At 48.3% G+C, this 23073-nt stretch overlaps 1 protein-coding gene across 1 annotated transcript in view; it reads right to left on the bottom strand.

Annotated features, from left to right (window-relative positions):
• Nucleotides 1–23073, bottom strand: part of LOC106594046 (low density lipoprotein receptor adapter protein 1) — a 129711-nt gene that overhangs the window by 46571 nt on the left and 60067 nt on the right. The window contains exons 2-3 of the mRNA XM_045721182.2: nucleotides 19565–19707; nucleotides 10597–10709 (exon numbers count right to left, since the gene is read on the bottom strand). Of these exons, the coding sequence (XP_045577138.1) occupies nucleotides 10597–10709; nucleotides 19565–19707 (256 nt within the window). The remainder of the gene's footprint in view (nucleotides 1–10596; nucleotides 10710–19564; nucleotides 19708–23073) is intronic.

Here is a 23073-nt window from a genome sequence, read left to right as displayed (position 1 = left end):
TCCCAATACTTTTGGAGCTCACTGCATCTACCTCCATCACTCCAGTATCCCTGTCTCCTTCCCCCTATACATATCTACCTCCATCACTCCAGTATCCCTGTCACCTTCCCCCTATACATATCTACCTCCATCACTCCAGTATCCCTGTCTCCTTCCCCCTATACATATCTACCTCCATCACTCCAGTATCCCTGTCTCCTTCCCCCTATACATATCTACCTCCATCACTCCAGTATCCCTGTCCCCTTCCCCCTATACATATCTACCTCCATCACTCCAGTATCCCTGCACATTGTTAATATGGTACTGGAACTGACCCTGTATATAGTCACCTTCCCCCTATACATATCTACCTCCATCACTCCAGTATCCCTGTCCCCTTCCCCCTATACATATCTACCTCCATCACTCCAGTATCCCTGCACATTGTTAATATGGCACTGTAACTGACCCTGTATATAGTCACCTTACCCCTATACATATCTACCTCCATCACTCCAGTATCCCTGTCCCCTTCCCCCTATACATATCTACCTCCATCACTCCAGTATCCCTGTCACCTTCCCCCTATACATATCTACCTCCATCACTCCAGTATCCCTGTCTCCTTCCCCCTATACATATCTACCTCCATCACTCCAGTATCCCTGTCTCCTTCCCCCTATACATATCTACCTCCATCACTCCAGTATCCCTGTCCCCTTCCCCCTATACATATCTACCTCCATCACTCCAGTATCCCTGCACATTGTTAATATGGTACTGGAACTGACCCTGTATATAGTCACCTTCCCCCTATACATATCTACCTCCATCACTCCAGTATCCCTGTCCCCTTCCCCCTATACATATCTACCTCCATCACTCCAGTATCCCCGTCTCCTATACATATCTACCTCCATCACTCCAGTATCCCTGTCCCCTTCCCCCTATACATATCTACCTCCATCACTCCAGTATCCCTGCACATTGTTAATATGGTACTGGAACTGACCCTGTATATAGTCACCTTACCCCTATACATATCTACCTCCATCACTCCAGTATCCCTGCACATTGTTAATATGGTACTGGAACTGACCCTGTATATAGTCACCTTACCCCTATACATATCTACCTCCATCACTCCAGTATCCCTGCACATTGTTAATATGGTACTGTAACTGACCCTGTATATAGTCACCTTACCCCTATACATATCTACCTCCATCACTCCAGTATCCCTGTCCCCTTCCCCTTATACAGTGGGGGAAAAAAGTATTTAGTCAGCCACCAATTGTGCAAGTTCTCCAACTTAAAAAGATGAGAGAGGCCTGTAATTTTCATCATAGGTACACGTCAACTATGACAGACAAAATGAGAAAAAAAATCCAGAAAATCACATTGTAGGATTTTTTATGAATTTATTTGCAAATGATGGTGGAAAATAAGTATTTGGTCACCTACAAACAAGCAAGATTTCTGGCTCTCACAGACCTGTAACTTCTTCTTTAAGAGGCTCCTCTGTCTTCAACTCGTTACCTGTATTAATGGCACCTGTTTGAACTTGTTATCAGTATAAAAGACACCTGTCCACAACCTCAAACAGTCACACTCCAAACTCCACTTTGGCCAAGACCAAAGAGCTGTCAAAGGACACCAGAAACAAAATTGGAGACCTGCACCAGGCTGGGAAGACTGAATCTGCAATAGGTAAGCAGCTTGGTTTGAAGAAATCAACTGTGGGAGCAATTATTAGGAAATGGAAGACATTCAAGACCACTGATAATCTCCCTCGATCTGGGGCTCCACGCAAGATCTCACCCCGTGGGGTCAAAATTATCACAAGAACGGTGAGCAAAAATCCCAGAACCACACGGGGGGACCTAGTGAATGACCTGCAGAGAGCTGGGACCAAAGTAACAAAGCCTACCATCAGTAACACACTACGCTGCCAGGGACTCAAATCCTGCAGTGCCAGACGTGTCCCCCTGCTTAAGCCAGTACATGTCCAGGCCCGTCTGAAGTTTGCTAGAGAGCATTTGGATGATCCAGAAGAGGATTGGGAGAATGTCATATGGTCAGATGAAACCAAAATATAACTTTTTGGTAAAAACTCAACTCGTCGTGTTTGGAGGACAAAGAATGCTGAGTTGCATCCAAAGAACACCATACCTACTGTGAAGCATGGGGGTGGAAACATCATGCTTTGTGGCTGTTTTTCTGCAAAGGGACCAGGACGACTGATCCGTGTAAAGGAAAGAATGAATGGGGCCATGTATCGTGAGATTTTGAGTGAAAACCTCCTTCCATCAGCAAGGGCATTGAAGATGAAACATGGCTGGGTCTTTCAGCATGACAATGATCCCAAACACACCGCCCAGGCAACAAAGGAGTGGCTTCATAAGAAGCATTTCAAGGTCCTGGAGTGGGCTAGCCAGTCTCCAGATCTCAACCCCATAGAAAATCTTTGGAGGGAGTTGAAAGTCAGTGTTGCCCAGCGACAGCCCCAAAACATCACTGCTCTAGAGGAGATCTGCATGGCGGAATGGGCCAAAATACCAGCAACAGTGTGTGAAAACCTTGTGAAGACGTACAGAAAACGTTTGACCTGTGTCATTGCCAACAAAGGGTATATAACAAAGTATTGAGATAGACTTTTGTTATTGACCAAATACTTATTTTCCACCATAATTTGCTAATAAATTAATTAAAAATCCTACAATGTGATTTTCAGGATTTCTTTTCTCATTTTGTCTGTCATCGTTGAAGTGTACCTATGATGAAAATTACAGGCCTCTCATCTTTTTAAGTGGGAGAACTTGCACAATTGGTGGCTGACTAAATACTTTTTTCCCCCACTGTACATATCTACCTCCATCACTCCAGTATCCCTGTCCCCTTCCCCCTATACATATCTACCTCCATCACTCCAGTATCCCTGCACATTGTTAATATGGTACTGGAACTGACCCTGTATATAGTCACCTTACCCCTATACATATCTACCTCCATCACTCCAGTATCCCTGTCCCCTTCCCCCTATACATATCTACCTCCATCACTCCAGTATCCCTGTCTCCTTCCCCCTATACATATCTACCTCCATCACTCCAGTATCCCTGTCACCTTCCCCCTATACATATCTACCTCCATCACTCCAGTATCCCTGTCCCCTTCCCCCTATACATATCTACCTCCATCACTCCAGTATCCCTGTCTCCTTCCCCCTATACATATCTACCTCCATCACTCCAGTATCCCTGTCCCCTTCCCCCTATACATATCTACCTCCATCACTCCAGTATCCCTGCACATTGTTAATATGGTACTGGAACTGACCCTGTATATAGTCACCTTACCCCTATACATATCTACCTCCATCACTCCAGTATCCCTGCACATTGTTAATATGGTACTGTAACTGACCCTGTATATAGTCCCCTTCCCCCTATACATATCTACCTCCATCACTCCAGTATCCCTGTACATTGTTAATATGGTACTGTAACTGACCCTGTATATAGTCACCTTACCCCTATACATATCTACCTCCATCACTCCAGTATCCCTGTCTCCTTCCCCCTATACATATCTACCTCCATCACTCCAGTATCCCTGCACATTGTTAATATGGTACTGTAACTGACCCTGTATATAGTCACCTTACCCCTATACATATCTACCTCCATCACTCCAGTATCCCTGTCACCTTCCCCCTATACATATCTACCTCCATCACTCCAGTATCCCTGTCCCCTTCCCCCTATACATATCTACCTCCATCACTCCAGTATCCCCGTCTCCTATACATATCTACCTCCATCACTCCAGTATCCCTGTCCCCTTCCCCCTATACATATCTACCTCCATCACTCCAGTATCCCTGTCCCCTATACATATCTACCTCCATCACTCCAGTATCCCTGTCTCCTTCCCCCTATACATATCTACCTCCATCACTCCAGTATCCCTGCACATTGTTAATATGGTACTGTAACTGACCCTGTATAGAGTCACCTTCCCCCTATACATATCTACCTCCATCACTCCAGTATCCCTGTCCCCTTCCCCCTATACATATCTACCTCCATCACTCCAGTATCCCTGCACATTGTTAATATGGTACTGGAACTGACCCTGTATATAGTCACCTTACCCCTATACATATCTACCTCCATCACTCCAGTATCCCTGCACATTGTTAATATGGTACTGTAACTGACCCTGTATATAGTCCCCTTCCCCCTATACATATCTACCTCCATCACTCCAGTATCCCTGTACATTGTTAATATGGTACTGTAACTGACCCTGTATATAGTCACCTTACCCCTATACATATCTACCTCCATCACTCCAGTATCCCTGTCTCCTTCCCCCTATACATATCTACCTCCATCACTCCAGTATCCCTGCACATTGTTAATATGGTACTGTAACTGACCCTGTATATAGTCACCTTACCCCTATACATATCTACCTCCATCACTCCAGTATCCCTGCACATTGTTAATATGGTACTGTAACTGACCCTCTATACAGCTTCTAACTTTCTTGTGTTCTTCTTTCTTATATATTTCCTTGTGTGTTTTTGTTCTACCTTGTTATTTTTAGTGCTACATTGATATTGATTACTGCATTGTTGGATTTGGAGCAGGCAAGAAAGGCATTTCACTGTACTTGTGCATATGACATTAAATCTTAAGGATCGGACAGTTTTCTTTTTCAATTTTCAACCTAAAATGACATACACAAATCTAACTGCCTGTAGCTCAGTAGCTGAAGCAAGGATATGCATATTCTTGATACCATTTGAAAGGAAACACTTTGAAGTTTGTGGAAATGTGAAATTAATGTAGGAGAATATAACACATTACATCTGGTAAAACATAATACAAACAAAAAAAACATGCGTTTTCAATTTTTTTTGTGTTGTTCCATCGTCTTTGAGAAGCGAAAGAAAGACCATACACTGAGATTGGATTCTAGTTGTAATTTAGATGTTGTCCAAAAGATGGCAGCAGTGTGTGCGCAACGGTTCAGACTGATCCAGTGACTAATTCCTTCACTACACAATATTTTGTATCCAGTCTGCCAGGAGTTTGCCCAAATGTGCCGAATTGGTCAATTGATACATTTTCAAGTACATAACTATAGAGAACATACAACAATGTTATGGTAATAAACAATATACATTTACACACTCCCAGGAATGTCATACATGATGGATCATTAGTTTCCCTACAGAAAATACACAAACAGCGGTGCAGCGGTGCAGTCAAACTGTAGATCCCAGTTCCTACATATAAAAATAGATTTGATCAAACTAAAGTATGCTACTGCACTGTTAGTTAAGAGCTTGTAAGTTAGCATTTCACGGTAAGGTCTACACTTGTTGTATTTGGCACATGTGACAAATAAAGTTTGATATGATTACATTTTATCTCTGGGACCCTCAGGCTGTCAAATCAGAGCAAGATTACTGAATGTAAGTACATTATTTACCTTCAGATGGGAATGTATCAAAACAGTTGCTGTGATAAGTGTTTTGTTGTTGTGCACTATCCTCAGACAATAGCATGGTTTTTGCTTTAATAGCTACTGTAAATTGGACAGTGCAGTTAGATTAACAAGAATGCAAGCTTTCTGTCCATATAAGACATGTCTATGTCCCGGAATTGGCTGTTGTTTACATCGTCATTCTTGTCACATTATCGCATATTGAGTAACAACTGTGCTGGTTTAGGGACACCGATCCCGTAGAGGTTAAAACTTGAAACACACACACACACACACACACACACACACCATCACATAGGGGGAGCCTCATCCTCACATACACACCATCACACAGGAGGGAGCCTCATCCTCACATACACACCATCACATAGGGAGGAGCCTCATACTCACACACACACCATCACATAGGAGGGAGCCTCATCCTCACATACACACCATCACATAGGAGGGAGCCTCATCCTCACATACACACCATCACATAGGGAGGAGCCTCATCCTCACATACACACCATCACATTGGAGGGAGCCTCATACACACTAACCTCTATGACAAACACATCATCTCTCTCTCACACACACACACACACACACACACACACACACACACACACACACACACACACACACACACTTTGATCAGACAAGATACATTTGCACATTCACCCCAACATATTAATCACAATATCCACACACATTTAGGGTTAGAGATAGGGTTAGGGATAGGGTTACGGATAGTGACAGGGATAGGGTTTATTACAAATAAAAAACAGAACTTATTTACATAAGTATTCAGACCCTTTGCTATGAGACTTGAAATTGTGCTCAGGTGCATCCTGTTTCCATTGATCATCCTTGAGATGTTTCTACAACTTGATTAGAGTCCACCTGTGGTAAATTGAATTGATTGGACATGATTTGGAAAGGCACACACACACCTGTCTATATAAGGTCCCACAGTTGACAGTGCATGTCAGAGCAAAAACCAAGTCATGAGGTCGAAGGAATTGTCCGTAGAGCTCCGAGACAGGATTGTGTCGAGGCACAGATCTGGGGAAAGGTACCAAGAACACAGTGGCCTCAATCATCCTTAAATGGAAGAAGTTTATAACCACCAAGATTCTTCCTAGAGCTGGCAGCCCGGCCAAACTGAGCAATAGGGAGATAAGGGCCTTGGTCAGGGAGAGCTCCAGAGTTCCTCTGTGGAGATGGGAGAACCTTCCAGAAAGACAACCATCTCTGCAGCACTCTACCAATCAGGCCTTTATGGTAGAGTGGCCAGACGGAAGCCACTCCTCAGTAAAAGGCACATGACAGCCCCCTTGGAGTTAAAGGACTCTCAGAAAATGAAAAACAAGATTCTCTGCTCTGATGAAACCAAGTGTTACAGATACAGGTATCCTGTATGTATTTGTTTTCGCTCCTTCTGCCCTAGTCACAGGTGCCAGTCATCAGTCGCCAATCAGTTGCCAATCAGTCGCCAATCTGAAGACACACCTGCTCCTTTTCCCTTACCCAATCACATCCCCTTTCCCTTGGTTTAAAAGAAACCCAATCAGTTGTCTCTGGAGATCTCTCTTTTGTTTTTGTGCCTACATCTCACTTTGTCCGTTATCCTGTGAGTATGTATTGTTGTGATGTATGACTGTTTGTTTGTTGGTGGGAAAAGGGGATAACCAGCCAAGTCGCCCATGGGCCTACATTACCCGTAGGAAAACTTCATCTAAGTACCCTAGTTAGAACTGGGTGGGCCACCCACTGCATTTTATTGGTTAGTTAGCTAGCTGTGCTTGAAGCAGGTAAGACTAGGTTAGGGGGTTTTGGATATTTATTATTTCTTTCCTTGGATCCAGCTCAGCCCCTTTTTTCCCACACCTCATCACCGTGTGTTTTACAATAAACCAGAAGTGTTTGACGGTAGGTTTAAGTTGTCTGTGGATTTCTTTTAGTTCTCACTGTTCCTTTTCACTGTTATGATTTGCATGAGATATATTACGGGTCTCATTTCCATCCCCCCTAGACTGCAGGGCCAAAGGGGTTCGTAACACCAAGATTGAACTCTTTGGCTTGAATGCCAAGCGTCACGTATGGAGGAAACCTGGCACCATCCCTATGGTGAAGCATGGTGGTGGCAGCAGCATGCTGTGGGGATGTTTTTCAGCAGCAGGGACTGGGAGACTAGTCAGGATCAAGGGAAAGATTAACAGAGCAAAGTACAGAGAGATCCTTGATAAAAACCTGCTCCAGAGCGCTCAGGACCTCAGACTGGGGCGAAGGTTCACCTTCCTACAGGACAACGACCCTAAGCACACAGCCAAGACAACGCAGGAGTGGCTTCGGGACAAGTCTCTGAATGTCCTTGAGTGGCCCAGCCAGAGCCCGGACTTGATCCCGATCGATCATCTTTGGAGACACCCGATAATAGCTGTGCAGCGACGCTCCCCATCCAACCTGACAGAGTTTGAGAGGATCTGCAGAGAATGGGAAACTCTCCAAATACAGGTGTGCCAAGCTTGTAGCATCATATCCAAGATGACTCGTAGCTGTAATCGCTGCCAAAGGTGCTTCAATAAAGTACTGAGTAAAGGGGCTGAATACTTATGAAAATGTGATATTTCATGTTTTTATTTTTATAAATTTGCACACATTTCTAAAAACCTGTTTTTGCTTTGTCATTATGGGGTATTGTGTGTAGATTGATGAGGGGGAAAAAAACAATTTAATATATTTTAGAATAAGGCTGTAACATAACGTAACAAAATGTGGAAAAGTCAAGGGGTCTGAAAACTTCCCGAATGCCTTGTGATCTACAGGATGGATTAGGGGAAAGGGGGATATCTAGTTAGTTGCCCAACTGAAATGCGTCTTCCGTATTTATCCCAACCACTCTGAATTAGAGGGGGGCGGCCTTAAATCGACATCCATGGCGCCCGGGGGAACAGTGGGTTAACTGCCTTGCTCAGGGGCAGAACGACAAATTTTTACCTTGTCAGCTTGGGGATTCGATCTAGCAACCTTGCGGTTACTGGCCCAATGCTCTAACCACTAGGCTACTTGACGCCCCATTAGTGTGTAGCACGGAACCATTCAGCGTAATAGCACCCTATTCCCCATAGTGTGGGCTTTGGTTAAAAGTTGTGCACTATAGGGAATAGGTTGCCATTTGGAACACAGATTGGCCAAGCTACTGGAGGGCTCCCTCTGCTTATTGCTACTGAGCTGAGACCCTACTGGGCTGAGACCCAACTGGGCTGAGACCCAACTGGGCTGAGACCCAACTGAGCTGAGACCCTACTGGGCTGAGACCCTACTGGGCTGAGACCCTACTGGGCTGAGACCCTACTGGGCTGAGACCCTACTGAGCTGAGACCCTACTGGGCTGAGACCCGCTGTGGCTGAGACCCGCTGTGGCTGAGACCCGCTGTGGCTGAGACCCTACTGAGCTGAGACCCTACTGAGCTGAGACCCGCTGTGGCTGAGAGCCTACTGGGCTGAGACCCGCTGTGGCTGAGACCCGCTGTGGCTGAGACCCGCTGTGGCTGAGACCCTATTGAGCTGAGACCCTACTGAGCTGAGACCCTACTGAGCTGAGACCCTACTGGGCTGAGACCCTACTGAGCTGAGACCCTACTGAGCTGAGACCCTATGTTCTCTATGATGTCATTATGATGTCGTATTGTTTACCTGTATATGGAGACGTTCTCTATGATGTCATTATGATGTCGTATTGTTTACCTGTATATGGAGAGTGTTCTCTGTGATGTCATTATGATGTCATATTGTTTACCTGTATATGGAGACGTTCTCTATGATGTCATTAAGATGTCGTATTGTTTACCTGTATATGGAGACATTATCTATGATGTCATATTGTTTACCTGTATATGGAGACCTTCTCTATGATGTCTCTATGATGTCATTGTTTACCTGTATATGGAGGCGTTCTCTATGATGTCATATTGTTTACCTGTATATGGAGACGTTCTCTATGATGTCATATTGTTTACCTGTATATGGAGACATTCTCTATGATGTCATTATGACGTCATATTGTTTACCTGTATATGGAGACATTCTCTATGATGTCATTATGACGTCATATTGTTTACCTGTATATGGAGATGTTCTCTATGATGTCATATTGTTGACCTGTATATGGAGACGTTCTCTATGAGGTCATATTGTTTACCTGTATATGGAGATGTTCTCTATGATGTCATATTGTTTACCTGTATATGGAGACGTTCTCTATGATGTCATATTGTTTACCTGTATATGGAGACGTTCTCTATGAGGTCATATTGTTTACCTGTATATGGAGACCTTCTCTATGATGTCATTATGATGTCATATTGTTTACCTGTATATGGAGACGTTCTCTATGATGTCATATTGTTTACCTGTATATGGAGACCTTCTCTATGATGTCATATTGTTTACCTGTATATGGAGACCTTCTCTATGATGTCATTATGATGTCATATTGTTTACCTGTATATGGAGACCTTCTCTATGATGTCATTATGATGTCATATTGTTTACCTGTATATGGAGACCATCTCTATGATGTCATTATGATGTCATATTGTTTACCTGTATATGGAGACCTTCTCTATGATGTCATTATGATGTCATATTGTTTACCTGTATATGGAGATGTTCTCTATGACGTCATTATGATGTCATATTGTTTACCTGTATATGGAGACGTTCTCTATGATGTCATATTGTTTACCTGTATATGGAGACCTTCTCTATGATGTCATTATGATGTCATATTCTTTACCTGTATATGGAGACGTTCTCTATGACGTCATTATGATGACATATTGTTTACGTGTATATGGAGACGTTCTCTATGATGTCATTGTTTACCTGTATATGGAGACGTTCTCTATGATGTCATATTGTTTACCTGTATATGGAGACATTCTCTATGATGTCATTATGATGTCATATTGTTTACCTGTATATGGAGACCTTCTCTATGATGTAATTATGATGTCATATTGTTTACCTGTATATGGAGACGTTCTCTATGATGTCATATTGTTCACCTGTATATGGAGACGTTCTCTATGATGTCATATTGTTTACCTGTATATGGAGACGTTCTCTATGAGGTCCAGTGTCTCTGTGTCTGTGATGATGATTCCTTTAGGAGAGATGGTCAGGGTCACCTTACGGAACTTCTTAGCACTGGCCCGGGCCTGGGATGACGCAAACACACACAAGAGGGAATTATAATCTGGCTGTGTCCACGATCACATCCTATTCCATATACTTCACTAAACATTTAGTGCACCACATAGGGAGTAGCCACCATTTTGATAGTAGTGCACTATATAGGGAGTAGCCACCATTTTGATAGTAGTGCACTATATAGGTAGTAGCTAGGAGAGGAGAGGAAAAGAGGAAGAGAGGAGAAGAGGATGAGAGGAGAAGAGAGGAAGAGGAGGAGAGAAGAGAGAGGAAGAGAGGAGAGAGAGGACAGGAGAGGACAGAAGAAGGAGAGGAGGAAAGAAAGAGAGGAAGAGATGAAGAAAGGAAGAGCGGAGGAGAGGAGACAGAGAGGAGAGGAAGAGACGAGAGGACTTGTCAAGGACGATGTGAATGGTGCCATCTCATCTTCCTCTTCTGGTGTGGCCTCCATCCCCTGTAGACACTAACAGTATCATGGAGCTAACAGGCCTCCATCCCCTGTAGACACTAACAGTATCATGGAGCTAACAGGCCTCCATCCCCTGTAGACACTAACAGTATCATGGAGCTAACAGGCCTCCATCCCCTGTAGACACTAACAGTATCATGGAGCTAACAGGCCTCCATCCCCTGTAGACACTAACAGTATCATGGAGCTAACAGGCCTCCATCCCCTGTAGACACCAACAGGCCTCCTCCTCCCTATAGACACCAACAGGCCTCCTCCTCCCTGGAGACACCAACAGGCCTCCTCCTCCCTGGGAGACACCAACAGGCCTCCTCCTCCCTGGGAGACACCAACAGGCCTCCTCCTCCCTGGGAGACACTAACAGGCCTCCTCCTCCCTGGGAGACACCAACAGGCCTCCTCCTCCCTGGGAGACACCAACAGGCCTCCTCCTCCCTGGGAGACACTAACAGGCCTCCTCCTCCCTGGGAGACACTAACAGGCCTCCTCCTCCCTGGGAGACACCAACAGGCCTCCTCCTCCCTGGAGACACCAACAGGCCTCCTCCTCCCTGGGAGACACTAACAGGCCTCCTCCTCCCTGGAGACACTAACAGGCCTCCTCCTCCCTGGAGACACCAACAGGCCTCCTCCTCCCTGTAGACACCAACAGGCCTCCTCCTCCCTGTAGACACCAACAGGCCTCCTCCTCCCTGTAGACACCAACAGGCCTCCTCCTCCCTGGAGACACCAACAGGCCTCCTCCTCCCTGGGAGACACCAACAGGCCTCCTCCTCCCTGTAGACACCAACAGGCCTCCTCCTCCCTGTAGACACTAACAGGCCTCCTCCTCCCTGGAGACACCAACAGGCCTCCTCCTCCCTGGAGACACCAACAGGCCTCCTCCTCCCTGGAGACACCAACAGGCCTCCTCCTCCCTGGAGACACCAACAGGCCTCCTCCTCCCTGGGAGACACCAACAGGCCTCCTCCCTATAGACACTAACAGGCCTCCTCCTCCCTGGAGACACTAACAGGCCTCCTCCTCCCTGGAGACACCAACAGGCCTCCTCCTCCCTGGGAGACACCAACAGGCCTCCTCCTCCCTGTAGACACCAACAGGCCTCCTCCTCCCTGGAGACACCAACAGGCCTCCTCCTCCCTGGAGACACCAACAGGCCTCCTCCTCCCTGGAGACACCAACAGGCCTCCTCCTCCCTGGAGACACCAACAGGCCTCCTCCCTGTAGACACCAACAGGCCTCCTCCCTGGAGACACCAACAGGCCTCCTCCTCCCTGGAGACACTAACAGGCCTCCTCCTCCCTGGGAGACACCAACAGGCCTCCTCCTCCCTGTAGACACCAACAGGCCTCCTCCTCCCTGGAGACACCAACAGGCCTCCTCCTCCCTGTAGACACCAACAGGCCTCCTCCTCCCTGGAGACACCAACAGGCCTCCTCCTCCCTGTAGACACCAACAGGCCTCCTCCTCCCTGGAGACACTAACAGGCCTCCTCCCTGGAGACACCAACAGGCCTCCTCCTCCCTGTAGACACTAACAGGCCTCCTCCTCCCTGGAGACACCAACAGGCCTCCTCCCTGTAGACACCAGCAGGCCTCCTCCTCCCTGGGAGACACCAACAGGCCTCCTCCTCCCTGTAGACACTAACAGGCCTCCTCCTCCCTGTAGACACCAACAGGCCTCCTCCTCCCTGTAGACACCAACAGGCCTCCTCCTCCCTGGGAGACACCAACAGGCCTCCTCCCTGGAGACACCAACAGGCCTCCTCCTCCCTGGAGACACCAACAGGCCTCCTCCCTGTAGACACCAACAGGCCTCCTCCTCCCTGGAGACACCAACAGGCCTCCTCCTCCCTGTAGACACCAACAGGCCTCCTCCTCCCTGGAGACACTAACAGGCCTCCTCCTCCCTGGAGACACTAACAGGCCTCCTCCCTGTAGACACCAACAGGCCTCCTCCTCCCTGGAGACACTAACAGGCCTCCTCCTCCCTGGAGACACCAACAGGCCTCCTCCTCCCTGGGAGACACTAACAGGCCTCCTCCTCCCTGGGAGACACTAACAGGCCTCCTCCCTGGAGACACTAACAGGCCTCCTCCTCCCTGGAGACACCAACAGGCCTCCTCCTCCCTGTAGACACCAACAGGCCTCCTCCTCCCTGGAGACACCAACAGGCCTCCTCCTCCCTGGAGACACCAACAGGCCTCCTCCTCCCTGGAGACACCAACAGGCCTCCTCCTCCCTGGAGACACCAACAGGCCTCCTCCCTGTAGACACCAACAGGCCTCCTCCTCCCTGGAGACACTAACAGGCCTCCTCCTCCCTGTAGACACCAACAGGCCTCCTCCTCCCTGGAGACACCAACAGGCCTCCTCCCTGTAGACACCAACAGGCCTCCTCCTCCCTGGAGACACTAACAGGCCTCCTCCTCCCTGTAGACACCAACAGGCCTCCTCCTCCCTGGAGACACCAACAGGCCTCCTCCTCCCTGTAGACACCAACAGGCCTCCTCCTCCCTGGAGACACTAACAGGCCTCCTCCTCCCTGGAGACACCAACAGGCCTCCTCCTCCCTGGAGACACCAACAGGCCTCCTCCCTGTAGACACCAACAGGCCTCCTCCTCCCTGTAGACACCAACAGGCCTCCTCCTCCCTGGAGACACCAACAGGCCTCCTCCTCCCTGGAGACACCAACAGGCCTCCTCCCTGTAGACACCAACAGGCCTCCTCCCTGTAGACACCAACAGGCCTCCTCCTCCCTGGAGACACTAACAGGCCTCCTCCTCCCTGGGAGACACCAACAGGCCTCCTCCCTGTAGACACTAACAGGCCTCCTCCCTGTAGACACTAACAGGCCTCCTCCCTGTAGACACCAACAGGCCTCCTCCTCCCTGGAGACACCAACAGGCCTCCTCCCTGTAGACACCAACAGGCCTCCTCCTCCCTGTAGACACTAACAGGCCTCCTCCCTGTAGACACCAACAGGCCTCCTCCTCCCTGGAGACACTAACAGGCCTCCTCCCTGTAGACACTAACAGGCCTCCTCCCTGTAGACACCAACAGGCCTCCTCCTCCCTGGAGACACCAACAGGCCTCCTCCTCCCTGGAGACACCAACAGGCCTCCTCCTCCCTGTAGACACCAACAGGCCTCCTCCTCCCTGGAGACACCACCAGGCCTCCTCCCTATAGACACCAACAGGCCTCCTCCTCCTGGAGACACCAACAGGCCTCCTCCTCCCTGGAGACACCAACAGGCCTCCTCCTCCTATAGACACCAACAGGCCTCCTCCTCCTGTAGACACCAACAGGCCTCCTCCCTGTAGACACCAACAGGCCTCCTCCCTGTAGACACCAACAGGCCTCCTCCTAGGCCTCCTCCTCCCTGGAGACACCAACAGGCCTCCTCCTCCCTATAGACACCAACAGGCCTCCTCCTCCCTGTAGACACCAACAGGCCTCCTCCCTGTAGACACCAACAGGCCTCCTCCCTGTAGACACCAACAGGCCTCCTCCCTGGAGACACCAACAGGCCTCCTCCTCCCTGTAGACACCAACAGGCCTCCTCCTCCCTGTAGACACCAACAGGCCTCCTCCTCCCTGGAGACACTAACAGGCCTCCTCCCTGTAGACACCAACAGGCCTCCTCCCTGTAGACACCAACAGGCCTCCTCCTCCCTATAGACACCAACAGGCCTCCTCCCTGTAGACACCAACAGGCCTCCTCCTCCCTATAGACACCAACAGGCCTCCTCCTCCCTGGAGACACCAACAGGCCTCCACCTCCCTGGAGACACCAACAGGCCTCCTCCTCCCTGGAGACACCAACAGGCCTCCTCCTCCCTGGAGACACCAACAGGCCTCCTCCCTGTAGACACCAACAGGCCTCCTCCTCCCTGGAGACACTAACAGGCCTCCTCCTCCCTGTAGACACCAACAGGCCTCCTCCTCCCTGGAGACACCAACAGGCCTCCTCCCTGTAGACACCAACAGGCCTCCTCCTCCCTGGAGACACTAACAGGCCTCCTCCTCCCTGTAGACACCAACAGGCCTCCTCCTCCCTGGAGACACCAACAGGCCTCCTCCTCCCTGGAGACACCAACAGGCCTCCTCCTCCCTGGAGACACTAACAGGCCTCCTCCTCCCTGGAGACACCAACAGGCCTCCTCCTCCCTGGAGACACCAACAGGCCTCCTCCCTGTAGACACCAACAGGCCTCCTCCTCCCTGTAGACACCAACAGCCCTCCTCCTCCCTGGAGACACCAACAGGCCTCCTCCTCCCTGGAGACACCAACAGGCCTCCTCCCTGTAGACACCAACAGGCCTCCTCCCTGTAGACACCAACAGGCCTCCTCCTCCCTGGAGACACTAACAGGCCTCCTCCTCCCTGGGAGACACCAACAGGCCTCCTCCCTGTAGACACTAACAGGCCTCCTCCCTGTAGACACTAACAGGCCTCCTCCCTGTAGACACCAACAGGCCTCCTCCTCCCTGGAGACACCAACAGGCCTCCTCCCTGTAGACACCAACAGGCCTCCTCCTCCCTGTAGACACTAACAGGCCTCCTCCCTGTAGACACCAACAGGCCTCCTCCTCCCTGGAGACACTAACAGGCCTCCTCCCTGTAGACACTAACAGGCCTCCTCCCTGTAGACACCAACAGGCCTCCTCCTCCCTGGAGACACCAACAGGCCTCCTCCTCCCTGGAGACACCAACAGGCCTCCTCCTCCCTGGAGACACCAACAGGCCTCCTCCTCCCTGTAGACACCAACAGGCCTCCTCCTCCCTGGAGACACCACCAGGCCTCCTCCCTATAGACACCAACAGGCCTCCTCCTCCCTATAGACACCAACAGGCCTCCTCCCTGGAGACACCAGCAGGCCTCCTCCCTATAGACACCAGCAGGCCTCCTCCCTATAGACACCAACAGGCCTCCTCCTCCCTGGAGACACCAACAGGCCTCCTCCTCCCTGTAGACACCAACAGGCCTCCTCCCTGGAGACACTAACAGGCCTCCTCCTCCCTGGAGACACCAACAGGCCTCCTCCCTGTAGACACCAACAGGCCTCCTCCCTGGAGACACCAACAGGCCTCCTCCTCCCTGGAGACACTAACAGGCCTCCTCCTCCCTGGAGACACTAACAGGCCTCCTCCTCCCTGGAGACACTAACAGGCCTCCTCCTCCCTGGAGACACCAACAGGCCTCCTCCCTGGAGACACTAACAGGCCTCCTCCCTATAGACACCAACAGGCCTCCTCCCTGTAGACACCAACAGGCCTCCTCCTCCCTGGAGACACCAACAGGCCTCCTCCCTGTAGACACCAACAGGCCTCCTCCTCCCTGGAGACACCAACAGGCCTCCTCCTCCCTGGAGACACCAACAGGCCTCCTCCTCCCTGGAGACACCAACAGGCCTCCTCCTCCCTGGAGACACCAACAGGCCTCCTCCTCCCTGGAGACACCAACAGGCCTCCTCCTCCCTATAGACACCAACAGGCCTCCTCCTCCCTGTAGACACCAACAGGCCTCCTCCCTGTAGACACCAACAGGCCTCCTCCCTGTAGACACCAACAGGCCTCCTCCCTGTAGACACCAACAGGCCTCCTCCCTGGAGACACCAACAGGCCTCCTCCTCCCTATAGACACCAACAGGCCTCCTCCCTGTAGACACCAACAGGCCTCCTCCTCCCTGGAGACACTAACAGGCCTCCTCCCTGTAGACACCAACAGGCCTCCTCCCTGTAGACACCAACAGGCCTCCTCCCTGTAGACACCAACAGGCCTCCTCCTCCCTATAGACACCAACAGGCCTCCTCCCTGTAGACACCAACAGGCCTCCTCCTCCCTATAGACACCAACAGGCCTCCTCCTCCCTGGAGACACCAACAGGCCTCCTCCTCCCTGGAGACACCAACAGGCCTCCTCCTCCCTGGAGACACCAACAGGCCTCCTCCTCCCTATAGACACCAACAGGCCTCCTCCTCCCTATAGACACCAACAGGCCTCCTCCCTGGAGACACCAACAGGCCTCCTCCTCCCTGGAGACACCAACAGGCCTCCTCCTCCCTGGAGACACCAACAGGCCTCCTCCTCCCTGGAGACACCAACAGGCCTCCTCCTCCCTGTAGACACCAACAGGCCTCCTCCTCCCTGGAGACACCAACAGGCCTCCTCCTCCCTGGAGACGCCAACAGGCCTCCTCCTCCCTGTAGACACCAACAGGCCTCCTCCCTGTAGACACCAACAGGCCTCCTCCCTGTAGACACCAACAGGCCTCCTCCCTGTAGACACCAACAGGCCTCCTCCCTATAGACACCAACAGGCCTCCTCCTCCCTGTAGACACTAACAGGCCTCCTCCCTGTAGACACTAACAGGCCTCCTCCCTGTAGACACCAACAGTATCATGGAGCGAACAGTATTTTAACAAAGCATATGTAAAATCAGAGATGGAGACAATAGTGTGATAACGAGAAGTGAGGATGTTGTTTTAAAACTGTGGGTGTTTCTTTACTGTCATTATTAAAGTATTTTTTTCTGCCAGGTTCAGTCCCTGGGTTTAGATATAACCTCAGCTGATGGAAAATGACTGGCAAACAATTATCATAATAACACTATTCAGAATGCTTGGTTTCCAAGGGAACTGGGAGACAATTGACTTCTGGTGTTATTTCTCCCTCTACACTAAATCAACTGAATCTTACTCCAGCCGGCTGGTCTGGCTGGGGGTTTTATTGAGTTGTGTGTGTATTGTGTATTGAGGAGTGGTGAGTGGTGAATGGTAGAGAGACAGAGAGAGAAAAAAAACAATTGGTGGGTTATTTAAATGCTTTCATGTGTATTTGTCCCAGTAGGTGCTTATAGAAATAACAGTTTGATTACAGCTTTAGAAAACATAATACAAAAATACAAAGAGTAAAACAGCCTAGTGTAAAATGAATGGTTTGGTGAATTAATGTAGACACAGACAGACAGACAGACAGACAGACAGACAGACAGACAGACAGACAGACAGACAGACAGACAGACAGACAGACAGACAGACAGACAGACAGACAGACAGACAGACAGACAGACAGACAGACAGACAGACAGACAGACAGACAGACAGACAGACAGACAGACAGACAGACAGACAGACAGACAGACAGACAGACAGACAGACAGACAGACAGACAGACAGACAGACAGACAGACAGACAGACAGACAGACAGACAGACAGACAGACAGACAGACAGACAGACAGACAGACAGACAGACAGACAGACAGACAGACAGACAGACAGACAGACAGACAGACAGACAGACAGACAGACAGACAGACAGACAGACAGACAGACAGACAGACAGACAGACAGACAGACAGACAGACAGACAGACAGACAGACAGACAGACAGACAGACAGACAGACAGACAGACAGACAGACAGACAGACAGACAGACAGACAGACAGACAGACAGACAGACAGACAGACAGACAGACAGACAGACAGACAGACAGACAGACAGACAGACAGACAGACAGACAGACAGACAGACAGACAGACAGACAGACAGACAGACAGACAGACAGACAGACAGACAGACAGACAGACAGACAGACAGACAGACAGACAGACAGACAGACAGACAGACAGACAGACCACCCTTGAGTTGCAAGGTTGCTGTGTTGTGCTGTTAAGTTGGTGTGTGTGTGTGTGTGTGTGTGTGATGTCATGTCATGTCGTGTAGTTATGTTGTGACTGGAGCACATTGGGCTGCTGACAGATAATCCTGGACTCACTTGTGTTTCCAATATGACCAAACTGACCTTCATGCTAACATTGTAATACTGTCTGGATCAGTCAGACCAGAGCACCAGCAGAATGCTTGGAATCAGAATATCTTATGAGGCCATGAGGCCATCAAATCAACACAGGATGTAATCTGTTCAGCTAAAAAGGATTAGTAGACTGTGTGAATATAATAATAATAATAACACATTTCATTTGTAAAGCACTTTTCTCAAACCCAAGGCGCTAATATGTCTTAGTCAATAAACTATGGACTGTCATACTACTCTGAATGCACAGACAGACAGGCAGGCAGGCAGGCAGGCAGACAGGCAGTCAGTCAGTCAGGCAGGCAGACAGGCAGGCAGGCAGGCAGGCAGTCAGTCAGTCAGTCAGTCTGACAGGCAGTCAGTCAGGCAACCTAACAGACAGACAGGCAGGCAGGCAACCTAACAGACCGACAGACAGGCAGGCAGGCAGGCAGGCAGGCAGTCTGACAGGCAGTCAGGCAGGCAACCTAACAGACCGACAGGCAGGCAGGCAGGCAGGCAACCTAACAGACCGACAGGCAGGCAGACAGGCAGACAGACAGGCAGAGACTCGCCCACACACACCCTAACTCACCGTAGAGACTATCCTGTGTATAGCAGCAGCAGCCATGTCCTCTCCTTTAGGCTGTCCCACCAGAGTCATCCCCAGGTACTTGACCTGGAAGACCATCCCTTCCAATAGGGTCTCCTTGGTGTCTGTCCAGTTCTCTGGCAGCTCTGATTGGCCAGAAAACACAACGGGTGTACAATTAATGGGATGTGATTGGACAAAATGGTTAAAAGTTTCATTTGTGATTGGGGACGAAAATGTGAAAAGTCACATTTGTGATTGGTGGAAATACAGTATCAAAAGTCTTGTTTGTGATTGGACGAAACATCAAAAGTCTAGTTGATGAATGAACAAAATGTCAGAAGTTATGCCCAGGGACATTCGTTTGATGAAGTTCCATGTTTGGCTGCATGTGAAAACGATCAAAGCAAAAGATCAACCAATGTAAATATAGCAACAATACCATGTCTGTACAGTGAACAAAAATATAAAAACGCAACATGCAACAATTTCAAAGATTTCACATGAGGAAATCTATTTATTTCACATGACTGGGAATACAGATATGCATCTGTTGGTTATAGATGCCTTAAAAAAAAAAAAAAGATAGGGATGTGGATCTGAAAACCAGTCAGTATCTGGTGTGACCACCAATTGCCTCATGCAGCATAGAGTTGATCAGGTTGTGGCCTGTGGAATGTTGTTCCCACTCCTCTTCAATAGCTGTACAAAGTTTCTGGATATTGGCAGGAACTGAAAAACGCTGTCATACACATCGATCCAGAGCATCCCAAACATGCTTAATTGGTGACATGTCTGGTGAGTATGCGGTGCATGGAAGAACTGAGACATTTTCATCTTCCAAGAATTGTGTACAGAACCTTGCGACATGAGGCTCTACATTATCATGCTGAAACATGAGGTGATGGCGGCGGATGAACGGCACGACAATGGGCCTCAGGATGTTGTCAGTAGATCTCTGTACATTCAAATTGACATTGATAAAATCCAATTGTGTTTGTTGTCCATAGCTTATACCTGCCCATATCATAACCCCACCATGGGGCACTCTGTTCACAATGATGACATCAGCAAACCACTCGCCCACACAACAACATACACGCTGTTTGCCATCTGCTCGGTACAGTTGAAACCGGGATTAATCCCTAAAGAGCACACTTCTCCAGCATGCCAGTGGCCATCGAAGGTGAACATTTTCCCACTGAAGTCGGGTTACGACGCCAATCTACAGTCAAGTCAAGACCCTAGTGAGGACGACGAACACGCGGAGGAGTTTCACTGAGAAGGTTTGTGGAGAGTGGTTGGTCTTAGACGATCCCGCAGGTGAGGAAGCTGAATGTGGAGGTCCTGGGCTGGCGTGTTACACTTGGCCTGCGGTTGTGAGGCCGGTTGGATGTACTGACAAATTCTCTAAAAGGAAAATTAGAAAAGAACATTCAATTCTCTGGCATTCCTGCAGTCAGCATGCCAATTGCACGCTCCTTCAAAACTCGAGACATTGTGTTGTGTGACAAAACTGCACATTTTAGTGTGGCCCTTTATTGTCCCCAGCACAAAGTGCACCTGTGTAATGATCATGCTGTTTAATCAGCTTCTTAATATGCCACAACTGTCAGGAGGGATGGATTTCTTGACAAAGGAGGAGAAGTACTCACTAACAAGAAGAAATGCTCACTAACAGGGATGTAAACAAATTTCTGCATAAAATTTGAGAGAAAGACAAATACGCTTTTCGTGCGTATGGAACATTTCTGGGATCTTTTATTATTACGGCTCATGAAACATGGGACCAACACTTTACATGTTGTTCAGTATACATAATACATACAGTATAGCAACATCTCCATATTAATGCCCATGATTGTGGAATGAGACGTTCAACGAGCAGGTGTGCACATACGTTTGGTCATGTAGTGTATGTACAGTGCATTCGGAAAGTATTCAGACTTTTTCCGCAATTTGTTACGTATCGTGACTTTACTTTCATTAATCTGTTGACTGTTATTTATTTAATCCACTAACTATGTTTAATTGTTACCTGATTTAAATTAATCATGTAACAATTAACTCATTAGGAATTTGGGGCACCACGGAAGAGGTTGTTTAAAGAGTTACCATCTGCCAAATTAAACTCTATAAGACATATCTATTACATCGATAAACAGTCACCTGATTAATCATTACTTCTTATCATATCATCATTCTGAACAGTTGTAACATCCTTGCATCTGCAAAAACCCCCAGCCTTACTTCTGATTCAATACTACACAAATTGGTTAACCTGTTAGGGCTAGGGGGCAGTATTGACACGGCTGGATAAAAAAACATACCCGATTTAATCTGGTTACCACTCCTACCCAGTAACTAGAATATGCATATACTTATTACATATGGATAGAAAACACCCTAAATTTTCTAAAACTGTTTGAATGGTGTCTGTGAGTATAACAGAACTCAAATGGCAGGTCAAAACCTGAGAGATTCCTTTACAGGAAGTGGCCTGTCTGACCATTTCTTGAAATTCTTTTCCATCTCTATCATTTAGTAAGGATCTCTGCTCTAACGTGACACTTCCCACGTCGTCCATAGGCGCTCAGAGCCCGGGAAAAAACAGAATGTCGTCATTCCAGCCCCAGGCTGAAACACATTATCGCCTTTCTCAAGTGGCCGATCAAGGGACTCTGGGCTTAGGCGCGTGACCCGACCGCCCCCGCCTTTGGGATTTTTTCCTCTGTTTGCCGAAAAGGAGATTCCCTGTCGGAATATTATCGCTTTTCTACGAGAAAAATGTTGTAAAAATTGATTTTAAACAGCGGTTGACATGCTTCGAAGTACGGTAATGGAATATTTAGAATTTTATTGTCACGAATTGCGCCATGCGCGCGACACTTCTTTACTATTTCGGATAGTGTCTGGAACGCACTAACAAAACGCCGCTATTCGGATATAACGATGGATTATTTTGGACCAAACCAACATTTGTTATTGAAGTAGCAGTCCTGGGTGTGCATTCTGACGAAGACAACAAAAGGTAATCAAACTTTTATAATAGTAAATATGATTATGGTGAGTGCTAAACTTGCCGGGTGTCTAAATAGCGAGCCCGTGATGCCTGAGCTATGTACTTAGAATATTGCAAAATGTGCTTTCACCAAAAAGCTATTTTAAAATCGGACATATCGAGTGCATAGAGGAGGTCTGTATCTATAATTCTTAAAATAATTGTTATGCTTTTTGTGAACGTTTATCATGAGTAATTTAGTAAAATGTTAGCGAATTCCCCGGAAGTTTGCTAGTTCTGAACGTCACATGCTAATGTAAAAAGCTGGTTTTTGATATAAATATGAACTTGATTGAACAAAACATGCATGTATTGTATAACATAATGTCCTAGGGTTGTCATCTGATGAAGATCATCAAAGGTGAGTGCTGCATTTAGCTGTCTTCTGGGTTTTGGTGACATTATATGCTGGCTTGAAAAATGGGTGTCTGATTATTTCTGGCTTGGTACT

The sequence above is a fragment of the Salmo salar genome, chromosome 06 (genome assembly GCF_965601325.2).
Source record: "Salmo salar chromosome 06, fSalSal1, whole genome shotgun sequence".
Classification (NCBI taxonomy): Eukaryota; Metazoa; Chordata; class Actinopteri; order Salmoniformes; family Salmonidae; genus Salmo; species Salmo salar.
Note: the sequence above shows the minus strand (reverse complement) of the source record. Positions and strands in the feature narration are given on the sequence as shown.